The sequence below is a fragment of the Hylobates moloch genome, unplaced genomic scaffold, assembly GCF_009828535.3.
Source record: "Hylobates moloch isolate HMO894 unplaced genomic scaffold, HMol_V3 SCAFFOLD_7, whole genome shotgun sequence".
In the NCBI taxonomy this organism is placed as follows: Eukaryota; Metazoa; Chordata; class Mammalia; order Primates; family Hylobatidae; genus Hylobates; species Hylobates moloch.
This window is the reverse complement of record NW_026652282.1, coordinates 36,105,244-36,118,762: the sequence shown is the minus strand read 5'-3', so window position 1 is coordinate 36,118,762 and position 13,519 is coordinate 36,105,244. Positions and strand designations below refer to the sequence as shown.

Genomic DNA, 13,519 nt, shown 5'->3' with positions numbered 1-13,519 from the left:
CCATAGATAATTAATACACTACCCCCATAGTTCGTTTCCCACCCCCCTATTCCCCACTCCCCCCCAACCCCGTCCCCACATGCAGAATTTCATGAAACAGAGTGCCCACAAAGAGGACTTCCGCTTTAATGCCAGAGAAGATAAAGGGGAATCTTCTAGAATTCCACTAATGTGCCTGTTTTGTCCAAGAACTGACGTCTTCAGAATCTTTGATAGTGCTTTTAAATTTCTTTGCATTTGAAACCTCTATCTAAAGCAGGGTTCAAACATTTCTAAACACCTACTTTGGGGTTCACCAGTAAACACTCTGGAACTTTCCGCATCCTTCAGAGGCAGGGACGGGAAATTTTTGGGTCAAATCGTAGAGGGCAGCCTCTGCTATGTAGGTAATGGCCTTAGCCTACTGCCCCACCACCCCACCCTTCTCGTTTCCCTTTTCTCGGCCCTGTGGTTTAAGAATCCGTAGGAACCCCCAAGATTCCTAGGGGAATACTCCGAGCTGCCACTGTTGACCACTGACCCCTCACCCCCAGCTCTAGCTAGCATTCAACAGAGTGATAGGTAACCAGTTTTGCAAACTGCCATTTCCCGTTTTTAAGGATAAGAAAAGGAGGAAAGAATGATTTTGTCGTTTTACCTATTTACCTAGAATCCAGGGTTGATGGCAATTGTCCTCAGAATTCTTTATCCTGTCTCCATGGCTGATTCTATAATTGCTCTCCGTCACCAAGAGATCCTAGGTTCTCTTGAGGACTCCTTAAGGCTATACTGTACCTCACGACATTCATTTAAAACCCACTTGGAAACATTTCCCTCAGTAGAAAGAGCCCCCAGATTTTTTTTGATGTACAGATTTGTGACTGCACCAAGTTGTGAGTCATATGTGATACTAAGCAACCCTGTTTGCTCTGGACATCCAAAACAAGTAACAAAAATATGTTCCCAAGAGAGCTTAAAAAAAAAAAAAAGCTACGAGTTAGTGCATACTGTGAAGTGCTTTTCAGTCAAAATCTTCCTCCCCCATATAAACTATCTTGAGTTGCAGGTCCTGTGAAGAGAAAGACCAGCTAATCCACCCTCCCCTTCTAAAAAACATTTCCAGTTTACAAAAGAGGCAACACTCAACTTCAGTTCAATGTTACTTTGTATTTCTTTATTAATCAAACTGCAGGTTTAAGTCAGATTCGCACTGTTTTAGAGTCAAAACCGAGGTCTTCATTGGTCTTTTTTCAGGAGGAATGACAGTTCAGTGCTTGTGACCTGCAGAGATGAGGATCAGGCCCTCTCAGTTCTTAAGAAGCTTGTTTCGGGGGCTGGGAACCCGGGCTGGTGGCGGCGTCGGCGGTAGCCGGAGGTTCGCGGGCTTTAGCCTCGGCGCCGCCGCCGTAGTAGTAGAGTAGGTAGCGACTGGCCTGCACACTCTGCGCCATCACGTTGGTACAGTGGCACGCCATCAGCAGCAGGTTTCGAGGCTGTACGCGGTAGGCGAAGCGCATGAAAATCGCCGAGTACAAGATAAGCGCTGTCGTCATGCGGCCACTGATGATCTCCGGCGACGCCTTCATGTCTTTAAAGGCAGCCAGCGGAAGGCCCCAGTTGAACACGGGACCCCAGAAGTGAGTGCTGCTCACGTATTCCCGGAACTCCTTGCTCTGGAAGTTATCTCTCATCTTCCGCCACAGTACCGCCACCCTCGCCATGATGGAATAGCCGTAGGCGTGCCTACGGACCAACAGCCAGACCACAACGAAATAGAGCGCAAAGCCCAGTACCCGCAGCCGACCCTGACTGGGCGCACACTCGCGACCTCGAGCCTTCGCGTGGCTGCCACAAAGTGCGCCGACAGCACGTGCCGCTCTTCTGTCGGAATGAAAGGGCGTGGTTTCACCCTGGCGCCTTCGCGTTGACTGCCGTAAAGTGCGCCAGACGGCACGTGCCGCTGTGCTGTTGGGGCGAAAGGGGGTGGCCTTACCCGCGGGCCTTTGCCTGAATGCCGTTAGAGTGCTGCAGACGGCACGTGCTCTTGTTCTGCGGGGGTGCAAGGCCGTGGCTTTGCCCTCGCGCCTTCATGTAACCGCTGTAAAGTGCTCCAGACTACATGCCAATGTTCTGCGGGGATGAAAGGGCGTAGCTTCGCCCTTGCGCCTCTGCCTGACTGGTGTAAAGTGCTCCAAAAGCACGTGCAGCGGTTCTGAGAGGGTGAAGGGGCCTGGCCTCATCCTTGCACCTTTGCCTGACTGCCGTAAAGTGCTCCAGACAGCACCTGCCGCTGTTCTGTGGGGGTGAAAGGGCGTGGCTTGGCTCTTGGACAGACGTGACTGCTATAAAGTGCTCCAGACAGTACGTGCTGCTGTTGTATGTTCCTGTGGGGGTTAGGGGAGGGGCGCAGCCTCACCCTTGCACTTTTGCGCTTTCCATGGACTGCCATAAAGTGCATACAGCATGCGTGCATGTGTGTGGCCTCTGGCAGAAGTGGAACCACAGCCTCAGCCTTCATTCCCCACAGGGCTGCAGCTGCTTTTAAGTGCTGAGGGTTACTCGTGCCACCCTGAGAGGAGAGGGTCAGGCTACCTGCTTCTCAGCCATGCAAAGGGGAACTGCTTGTTCTGCCTAGTCCCTGGACAGTGTTGACTAGATGTTGATACAAAATTCCTCAACCAGGTTCAGAATTTTAGCCTTTACACAATTTGCCCGAGTGTTACTTGCAGACATAGTGACATTTCACCTTAACATTTTAGCATCTGTCTCTTAAAAACAAGGATAGACCCCTACTTAACCACAATGCAGTAATCCACACTATAATATGCAGAGCATATTTAAATTTTATAGCTTTACGGCTGTTTTTTTTTCCTTCTTATTGGAGGGGGAAGCCAGGATTCAATCAAAATTCAAGTTTAGTTAACTCCTTTGATTAATATTTAATCTAGAAGAGTTCCCTGGCTTTTTGTCTTTCATGACATGGACATTTTTGAAGGGTCCAAGCTCGTCGCTTGTCAGAATGTCTTTAAGTTGGATTTGTCTGTTTTCTCATTAGATTTAGGTTAAACATTTTTTGATAAAACAACTTCACAAGAGATGTTGTATTCTTAGTGCATCACAATGCGAGGCACATGATGTCACTTTGTTGCAGCATTGGTGGTACTAAGTTCGGCCACTTAGTTAAGAAGTTATCCGCGGAGAAGCTGCGAAGATGGCGGAGTGAGGCGTGCGGCTGTAAATTGGCCTCTGGGCCGGGGCCGGGCTAGCCCCCGGGAGGCCGAGTCCATCTGTTGGACCGTGCGAAGAGAAGAAAAAAAGAGATCGGCCAGAGGAAAGGAACTAACCGAACACTCTTCCTCCCTACCTTACAGAGGGGAGTGGTCATCTACACTAAAGCAAAGATTCCTTATCACGGGAAGAAAATTTTCCTTGACCATTAGGTGCTTTTATATTCATCTCAAAAACAAAATTCTGAGCTCAGGACTTGGCAAATTCAATACAGAGGAGCTCCTAGGATTCCAGTTATCCTGCCAACTTCTCCAGGAAGAAACAACTTGCATGGGTCTTCTGCTGTTTGCTTAATTATAAAGACATCATTTTGCAAGCTGAAGGCTGTTTCATTTTAAACAGGTGCTTAGGTGGTGGTATTCGTGAATACTTTTCATTCCAAGCAAGAAGACTAAATAAGTAGCAAGTATGGATGACTTTAGGGTTTAAAAAAAATGTCTTCCAGTTTCAGCCACTACCATGATAAGCACAGTAGAGATTGCAGCAGTAAATTCCAAATATGTGTTTCTAATTTGACGTGAGATACTAAAAAATTATATTTATATATTTAAATCCTGGCTCATCCTGTGACATAGATTTACTGAATAAGAACGAAGGCCCAATTTTAAAAACCTAGGTCGGGTACGGTGGCTCATGCCTGTAATCCCAGCACTTTGGGAGGCCGAGGTGGGCGGATCACCTGAGGTTGGGAGTTTGAGACCAGCCTGACCAACATGGAGAAACCCCCGTCTCTACTAAAAATACAAAATTAGCCGGATGTGGTGGCGCGTGCCTGTAATCCCAGCTACTTGGGAGGCTGAGGCAGGAGAATCGCTTGAACTCGGAGGGGGCGGGGGTTGCAGTAAACCAAGATTGCACCACTGCACTCCAGCCTGGGCGACAGAGTGAGACTCCCTCTCAGGGGAAAAAAAAAAAAACTTTGGACATAGAGGAGTCGGCAGTGGAGAGAGGAGGATGAGAGAATTTTCCATAGAACTCCTTTTCCCTAAGAAAAAGAAGCAAAAATGCCTTGTGCAGTGCCATCTGACTTTATGGTGTTTCACGTTATATAGTTACATTTTTTGTAAATGCATAATATTAACTATTTTCCTGCAACCCAAAGTGGATACTTGGATTTTTATTTTATTTATTTATTTATTTTTGAGGCAGAGTCTCACTGTGTTGCCCAGGCTGGAGCGACTGGTGCGATCTCTGCTCACTGCAATCTCTGCCACCGGGTTCAGGTGATTCTCCTGCCTCAGCCTCCCGAGTGGCTGGGATTACAGGTGTGTACCACCACACCTAGCCTGATTTCTTACTCTAGATATTAGGCGTAATGTTAGGCTGAAAAGGCTGGGACTCAGGTACTTTCCCAGGTGGGACTGAACTTTCTCATCAGAGAATGGGCCTCAGAAGCAATGTTTCCAGACTTGTGGTTGGGTCATTGTAGATTCAGGGTGTGGAAAAGAAATCTCAAACAAGAAAAATAATTACAATAAGAAATGGATTTTCTTTTTTTCCCACAACAGTTATAGGTTATAAAGAACAGACTATCATAGAAAACTGTCCTTGCTTCCACATCAGCAGAGGACCATTGTATGTTTTGTCAGGTCTTTTCATAAGAGTGAAACCTTTATTTATGCTTCTTTGTGAGTAGAGAATAAATTTTAAAACTAATTAGATGAAATTAAGAACAGAGAGTATTGGAACATCTCTGTGTTTTCCGGAATGTTTACTCAGATCCACGAATGCTGTGATGCTGGGAACTTAGGGCAGATCCACCAAAATTTGAGTGATAGAAATGGCCCAAAATGGGAAATGTTGAGCACTCTAACTGATCAGTGAGATTGGTCAATCAACCCATTTGAAATGGGTAAAAAATACTTTTAGTAAAATACATATTATATATAAAATATTTCTTTTTTTGAGGGCAGCTACTTAGTGAGTGATAAAGCATAGTAGAAATAACTTTGGTTAAAAGTAACTCAAATTTTTCTCTAAGTAAGCTACCTACTTCCTGATGTTTTTCTTTAATATTTTGGAATTGTTCAAGACAGAATGGAGCCTACATATATGGGTTCCACTAGTATGTTGAAAATGTCATATCATGGAGAATTCGTACCTTCCAGGTGTCTGTTACCCATCTTCTCTGTGTACTTCTGGCATCTTTTTTGGTAGGATCATTTGGCAGGGGGTAGAGTACCTGTACTTTTGGCACCATTGAAACCAGCTCTGGCCCACTTGTTTGAATAGCTATCAGACTCAGCGTCTCCATATGCTTTATATTTTTTCAGTCCACAGTTGAAAGAACCAGTGTTTAATGCTCTTTGAAATTGTTTCTGTATCTTCCATGGTTCAGACCAGATGCATTTAACAAAATGGATATATTCAAAAAAAAAAAAAAAAAATGAAGTTATCTGCCTGGTTTCTCCATTGTAAAGTTACCTTTTCCTTTCAAATAATCCAGGGGGAGCCACCTTGAGAGTGTATGGATATTCTATTCTCCAACAGTTTTTTTTTTTGAGACAGAGTCTCACTCTGTTGCCCAGGCTGGAGTGCAGTGGCACCATCTTGGCTCACTGCAACCTCCACCTCCCGGGTTCAAGCAAGTCTCCTGCCTCAGCCTCCCTAGTAGCTGGGATTACAGGTGTGTGCCACTATTCCCGGCTAATTTTTGTATTTTTCATAGAGATGGGGTTTTGCCATGTTGGCCAGGCTGGTCTCGAACTCCTGACCTCAGGTGATCCGCCTGCCTCGGCCTCCCAAAGTGCTGGGATTATAGGCATGAGTTACCACTCCTGGCCTCTCCTTCACCTAATAGTTTTGATATCTATGGATGAAAATTCTTTAATGACAAAACTGATGATTATTTTTCCAGTGCTTTCTGTTTTTTCCAATAAAAACAGCAACTGTTGGCCAGGTGCAGTGGCTCATGCCTGTAATCCCAGCAGTTTGGGAGGCTGAGGTGAGAGGATCACCTGAGGTCAGGAGTTCGAGACCAGTCTGGCCAATATGGTAAAACCCCATCTCTACTAAAAATATAAAAATTAGCCAGGTGTGGTGGCGTGTGCCTGTAGTCCCTGCTACTCAGGAGGCTGAAGCAGAAGAATTGCTTGAACCCCAGAAGCAGAGGTTGCAGTGAGCTGAGATTGTGCCACTGCACTCCAGTATGGCAGACACAGCAAGATTCCGTCTCAAAAATAAATAAATAAATAAATAAATAAAACAAAACAAAACAAAAACAGCAACTGTTGAAAAGTGATTGAATATGCATTGAAATACTAATGCTTTATGTAGTGAGTTACACACAAGCCTATTGTACCTTTAAAATTAATATTCATTATCTGTGTTCATTTATACCCAAACATTTTACAAATATGGCTTAAAATATATCGTATAGCCATTACTGCAAAGGAAAGTGGCATAATTTTTAGATAACCCTTTTAAAATGTGGAGCTTCCAAATATGGATGACTGGTGTACTGTTGTAAATCAGGTCAGTATAAGTTTGAACTAATAAATCAGCAAGCATGTATTGAACGACATTTTAGGCTTACACTGCCAGATGCTCCAACGTCCTAAAAGAAATAGAAGCTACCGCTCCTTGTCCACAGAAGCTTTCAGTACTTACAGACTGTCTCACGTAAGTTACTCGGTTTTGATCACCTATTGCTGTATAACAAATCACCCCCAAACTTAGTGGCTTAGAACAACAATCTTTTCTTTTACTCCCAAATTTACCATTTGGGCAGGACTTAATAGGGACAGCTCATCTGTCCCATGCATCACCAGTGGGGATATTTCAGCCTAGGGCTTGGAGGATCCACTTTGAAAATGGCTCACTCACATAGCACGTTGATGCTGGTTATTGGCTGGGAGCTCAGCTGGGGCTGTTAACTGGGGCCAGTTTCTCTCCATGTGGACCATTCCACAGGGTGCTTAGGCTTCCTCACAGTATGGTGGCTGAGTTCCAGGAGTAAACGTAACAAGAGAATCAAGTGGAAGCTATCAGGTAGGCAGAATTCTAAGATGGCCCCAATGACCCTCACCCTTGTATAATCTTCCCTTGAGTGTGAGTGGAACCTATGAATATCATTAGATATTATTCCCATGATTACATGACAAAAGAGATTTTTCAGATGTAATTGAGGTTTTGAATCAGTAGATCTTACAATAGAGAGATTCCCCAAGTGAGCCTCCCCTAACCACAGGAACCATTTAAGTCTGGGTCTAGAGGTCAGAGACCGGAATTCAGAGATTCAAAACATGAGAGAGATTTGCCGTGAAGGATATTCTCCATAGCTGGCTTTGAAGATGGATGGCAAAAAATGCAGGCAGCCCCCAACTGACCAAAGAAACAGAGATCTCAGTCTTATGACCATAAAGAACTGAATTCAACCAACAATGTAATGAGCTTGGAAGTGGGTCCTCACCTCAACTCTGATCCTCCAAGAACTCAGTCCAGCTAACACCTTCATTTCAGCTGTGTGACACCCTGAGCAGAGAACCAAGTCATGCTGTGCCCGGAATTCTGACCTACAAAACCATGAGCTAATAAATAGGTATTGTTTTAAGCCTCTACGTTTGGGGTAATTTGTTGCATAGCAATAGAAAACTAACATAAGCTATATTGGTTTTTATGGACTTAGCCTCAGAAGTCAACATGACATCACTTTTTCCATAGCCGCAAGGCCACCCAAATTCAATGGAGGGGAGATAGACCCACTTCTCAAGGTTATACTTCAAGAAGAGCATAGGAGCTGGGTGCAGTGGCACACACCTATAGTTCCAGCTACTCAAGAGGCTGAGGTAAGAGGACTGCCTGAGCCCAGGAGTTTGAGACCAGCCTGGGAGACAGAGCGAGATCCCATCTCTAAAAATACTTTATTGATTGATTGAGATCTGGTCTCACTCTGTCACCCAGGCTGGAGTGCAGTGGCACAATCACAGCTCACTGCAGCCTCGACTTCCCGGGCTCAAGTGATCCTCCCACCTCAGCCTCCCAAAGCATTGGGATTACAGGTGTGAGCCACTGTGCCCAGCCACACACACACACAAAATATATATGTAATACACACACGTATATATACATATACACACACATATATACACACGTATATATACATATGTGTCTAAGTATATATATACATATGTGTACATATATATGTATACACATATGTGTATGTGCATATATATGTATACACATATGTGTATATACATATATGTATATGTATGTGTGTGTCTATATATATATATAGAGAGAGAGAGAGAGAGAGAGCGCATATAAGATGGGAAATATTGTTGTGTCCACCTTTGAAAAATACAATCTACCATATTACTTAACTTGAAGTCACATAATTATAGAAATTTGGAGTTGAAAGGATCTCATGGGTTATCTGTAAAATGAAGATGATAGTGGTGCCTACCTCACAGCAGTGTTGCAAGGTTTCAGCATGTTAATCCACAGTAAGTGCTTACTATGGGGCTTGATATATAGTAAGTGCTCAGTGTATTTTAGCTGTTGTCATTATTATCATCCAATCCATCTATCTCATTTTACAAAGGAGGCATGAGGCCTTGAGATCATGTCATCTGTCATGGTGACACAGCGAATTCATGGGAAACCAGGATTAAGGTTTCCTATTTCTCACCTCACTCCTCTACACAAATTACTGTAACTTCTGATGTGTTTATGTCTTTCCAACTATGTAGTTAAATTCCTTTAGGCCAGGGAAGAAATCACCAAATGAAATATTCCTTCTCCCTCCAAACCTTTCTAACATGTTGACTGGATGTGACCCAAATTGAACAAGACAAGGCCTGCCCACCCAGAGGGGCATTTTACAGAAATTTTAGAGAAATGGAGGTACAGACGATGTGTATATAACTTTCCTGATAGACACTTGGCTGTGCCTTTGTATAACATATGTGTCTAGTAGACATTTGTTGATTGTTATAATCATGACAAATGTGCCAGACTTACACTAGAAATAGAGGGTAAGATATTATCTTGGAACTTGGCCAGCAGTTGAAGGGATATTTAGAGGTAAAAGGGTCTCCAAGGTGGATTGAGAAGATACAGGGCTAGGACTGACCAAAACTGTAGAGGATTTTACGTGTCTGAAGCAAAGGTAGTGACGAAACAGCTTTAGGATTAGAGAACATCAGTAATGTTGTCCAGCGATTACCTCTCCTCACAGGTAAATTAGTTCTGCTGTACAGTTCACTGTGCTTAATAGATGAGACTGAACAGCTAAAGATTTATCATTATTTCAAATAATATTTATTTGCCGTTAATGCTTTTAGCATTTCTACTGTCAGCGCTGCCTCACAAACGTGAAGCTGTCAGGTCCTATGTGACTCAATCACGAGACATGGCTGGCAAGTTTACTGTTATCTTTCAAAGGAAAATGCCGGGAGAAGACAAGCAAATACAACGATAGATTCATCCCTTTTCCCAGTTGTGAAAAATGTGCATTGCACTCTTTCTTCTAACCAAGATTCTCGGTCACAGTTCCTACGAAATCCTGCTTGATGGGAACGACCCTGGACCTACACAAATCTTCAGTGAAGTCCAGTGCAGCAGACCATAGAGGTGGCATTATTTAATTTTAATTGTTCTTTTTAACTTTTCATTTTGAAATAATTTCAAGCTGAGAAAACTTAGAAAAGTCTAAAACAGGTATAACAGAGAAAGAAATGCTCAAAAGAGCTCCCATATACCCTTCACCTAGATTTACCGACTGTTAACATTTTGCCATATTCGCTTTACTCTTCTCTCTAGCCAAAGGGTATTGGTGTTTTGTTTTTGTTTTTTTCTTCAAGACAGGGTCTCCCTGTGTCACCCAAGCTGGAGTGCAGTGATGCAATCATGGCTTACAGCAGATTCAACTTCCTAGGCACGAGTGATCCTCCCATCTCAGCCTCCCAAGTAGCTGGGACTGCACATACGCCACCATGCCCGGCTAATTTTTGTATTTTTTGTAGAGATGGGTTTTGCCATGTTGCTCAGGCTGGTCTTGAACTCCTGGGCTCAAGCCATCTTCCTGCTTCGGCAAAGTGCTGGGATTACAGGTGTGAACCACCACCCCTGGCCCTTAACAGTATTTCTTAAGAGCATCAGTGTGTATTTTCTTTTTTCTTTTCTCTTTCTTTTTTTTTTTTTTTTTTTTTTTTTTTGGGGGCGGGGGTTTCTCTCTGTCACCCAGGCTGGAGTGCAATGGTGCGATCTCGGCTCACTGCAACCTCCGCCTCCTAGGTTCAAGGCGATTCTTCTGCCTCGGCCTCCCAAATCTCCAGCTGGGATTACAGGTGCCTGCCACCATGCCCGGCTAATTTTTGTATTTTTAGTAGAGATGGGGTTTCGCCATGTTGGCCGGGCTGGTCTCGAACTCCTGACTTCAGGTGGTCCGCCCTCCTCGGCCTCCCAAAGTGCTGGGATTACAGGCGTGAGCCACCGCGCCTGGCCTCAGTGTATATTTTCTAAGCATATAGACTTTTGTAAACTTTCTTTTACATTATCACAATACATCCACCAAAATCAAGACATTTAACATTGATATAATACTATAATCTACAATCAGTATTCTTATTTGACCAATTGTCTCAATAATGTCCAATATAACAATTTTGTTTTTCTAGTCTAGGATCCAGACCAGGATTACACATGGCACTTAATTGTAATGTCACTTTAGTCTCCTTTAATCTAGACCAGGTCCTCTACCTTTCTTTGGCATTCATGACCTTGACATTTGTTTTATTTTTTTGAGACGGAGTCTCGCTCTGTTGCCAAGGCTGGAATGCAGTGATGCGAATGCAGCAATGCGATGTCGGCTCGCTGCAACCTCCACCTCCCAGATTCAAGTGATTCTCCCGAGTAGCTGGGATTACAGGCGTGCGCCACCACGTCCAGCTAATTTTTGTATTTTTAGTAGAGATGTGGTTTCACCATGTTGGCCAGGCTGGTCTTGAACTCCTGACTTCAGGTGATCCGCCCGCCTTGGCCTCCCAAAGTGCTGGGATTACAGGCGTGAGCCACGGTGCCCGGCCGACCTTGACATTTCTTAGAAGAGTTCAAGCCTGCAATTTGGTAGAATGCCCCTCAATTGGGGTTCATTCAATGTTTCCTCATGACTGCTTCTATGATCTGAGTGTGTATGCCTTCCTCCAAAATTCGTAGGTTGGAACTTAACCAACCGCCAAGGTGATATTAAGAGGTGGGGCCTTTGGGGAAGTGATTAAGTCATGAGGGTACCACCCTCATGGATGGAACTAGTGCCCTTATAAAAGAGCCCGAAGGAGCTTGTTCATCCCTTCTGCCATGTGACGACACAGAGAGAAGGAGCCATCTATGAAGCAGACAATGAGCCCTCACCAGACACTAAATCTGCCGGCACCTTGATCTTGGACTTCCTGGCCTCCAGAACTGTTAGTACCTTTCTGTTGTTTATAAATTACCCAGTCTAAGGTATTTTGTAATTGCAGCCCAAATGGACTAAGACAGCTACCTTCAGGGTGTTCATTTTTGGCACGAACACTACAGCAACAACATGTCCCCAGTGCCTCACGTTGGGAGGCATGTGATATCTGGTTATTAGTGATGTTAAGGTAGTGTTCACCAGGTTTCTCTACTGCTAAGTTAGTATTTTTCCCTTTATAATTAATAAGTAATTTGTGCAGAGATACTTTGAGACTATGTAAATATCTATTTCCTCATTAAATATTTAACCTGCTAGTTTTAGCATACATCGATGATTCTTGTCTGAGTCAGTATCACTCTAATGATTGCAACATTATATTTTTTAAGTGATTTTCTGTCTTGTGGTTTAAAACAATAAAAATCAAAAATGTATTTCATTAAATTTGCCATGGAATGCTGGCCAACATTTACAAAAACATACCTGCTCTTGAATTATGGCTGTGAAACAAAACACTTAGGATTTGAGTATTTTATGAAACTTTTTTTTTTTTTTTTTTTTTTGCCATATCCTGTACTGACTTCCTGGAATATTTGCTGTTAAATTCTACCAAAGGGAATAAATAGCATTGTGGCTCAAGAGAAGCTGAATGAATAAAACAATAGGCAGATATATTGGCTTGCTATTTTCAGTTACTGCTGAAAGTAATTTTAGAGCCATCTGTGGCCCTGATTCTAATCTTTTGCCTTTTTCATTGTTTTTCTCATGTGAATACAATGGCTGAAGGCTTTATGGTTATCCAGCATCTTCCAGGAGCTACAAGAACGTTAGTTAAGTGTATTGTGTATCTCAGTTTCTCTAGCTATAAAATGCCCCTTGTCATTGTAGTCTGGTGTCTGTCCCCCAGTACAATGAACTGGCAGGAGGGAATGGGTTGTGTTCAGCCCCGATTGAACCATGGTTTCCTCCAATCTTTTGTTTTGTTTCTCTGTCTTATTCCAGATTAAAGGGGACTACTGGCTGGGTGCAGCGGCCCAGGCCTGTAATCCCAGCATTTTGGGAGGCTGAGCGGGGAGGATTGGTTGAGCCCAGGGGTTGAAGACCAGCCTGGGTAACAAAGTGTGACCCCATCTCTACAAAAAACACAAAAATTAGGGCCAGGCGTGGTGGCTCACTCCTGTAATCTCAGTACTTTGGGAGGCTGAGGCAAGTGGATTACTTGAGCTCAGGAGTTTGAGACCAGCCTGGACAACATGGCAAAAACTCTGTCTCTACCAAAAATACAAAAAAATTAGCTGGGCATGGTGGCATGGGCCTGTGGTCCCAGCTACTGGGAGGCTGAGGTTGGAGGATCACTTGAGCGTGGGAGGTGGAGGTTGCAGTAAGCTGAGATCATGCTACTGCACTCCAGCCTGGGTGACAGAGCAAGAACCTGTTTCAAAAATAAATAAATAAAGTAATAAAATAAATAAAAAGATTTTTTTAAAAAAACAACAAAAATTAGCTGGGCATGGTGGCACACACCTACAGTCCCAGGTACCTGGGAGGCTGAGGTGGGAGGATCACTTGAGCCTGGGAGGTGGAGGCTGCAGTGAGCCATGATTGTGTCACTGCACTCCAGCCTGGGTAACAGAGTGAGACCCTGTCTCAAAAAAAAAAAAAAAAAAGACTATTTAAATAGCCTGCTCTTTATCAGACTCTCTCCCCCATAGATTTAGCATTCATCAGTGATTCTTGTCCAAATCAATATTTACTGTCCAATCAATATTTACATATACATATATGTACATATGTATATATACATATACGTACATATGTACATATACGTATATTACATATATACATATACACATATAT

General features: G+C 43.5%; 1 protein-coding gene across 1 annotated transcript; it reads right to left on the bottom strand.

Annotated features, from left to right (window-relative positions):
* Positions 1–1,131: 1,131 nt before the first annotated feature.
* On the bottom strand, positions 1,132–1,838 carry MPC1L (mitochondrial pyruvate carrier 1 like). The gene has a single exon (XM_032756323.2). The coding sequence runs from the start codon at positions 1,698–1,700 to the stop codon at positions 1,293–1,295; it is 408 nt and encodes a 135-aa protein (XP_032612214.1). The 5' UTR covers positions 1,701–1,838; the 3' UTR covers positions 1,132–1,292.
* Positions 1,839–13,519: the final 11,681 nt, after the last annotated feature.

What these genes read in the sequence shown, in the direction of transcription:
- MPC1L (XM_032756323.2), bottom strand. Translation starts at nt 1,700, where the DNA reads ATGGCGAGGGTGGCGGTACTGTGGCGGAAGATGAGAGATAACTTCCAG.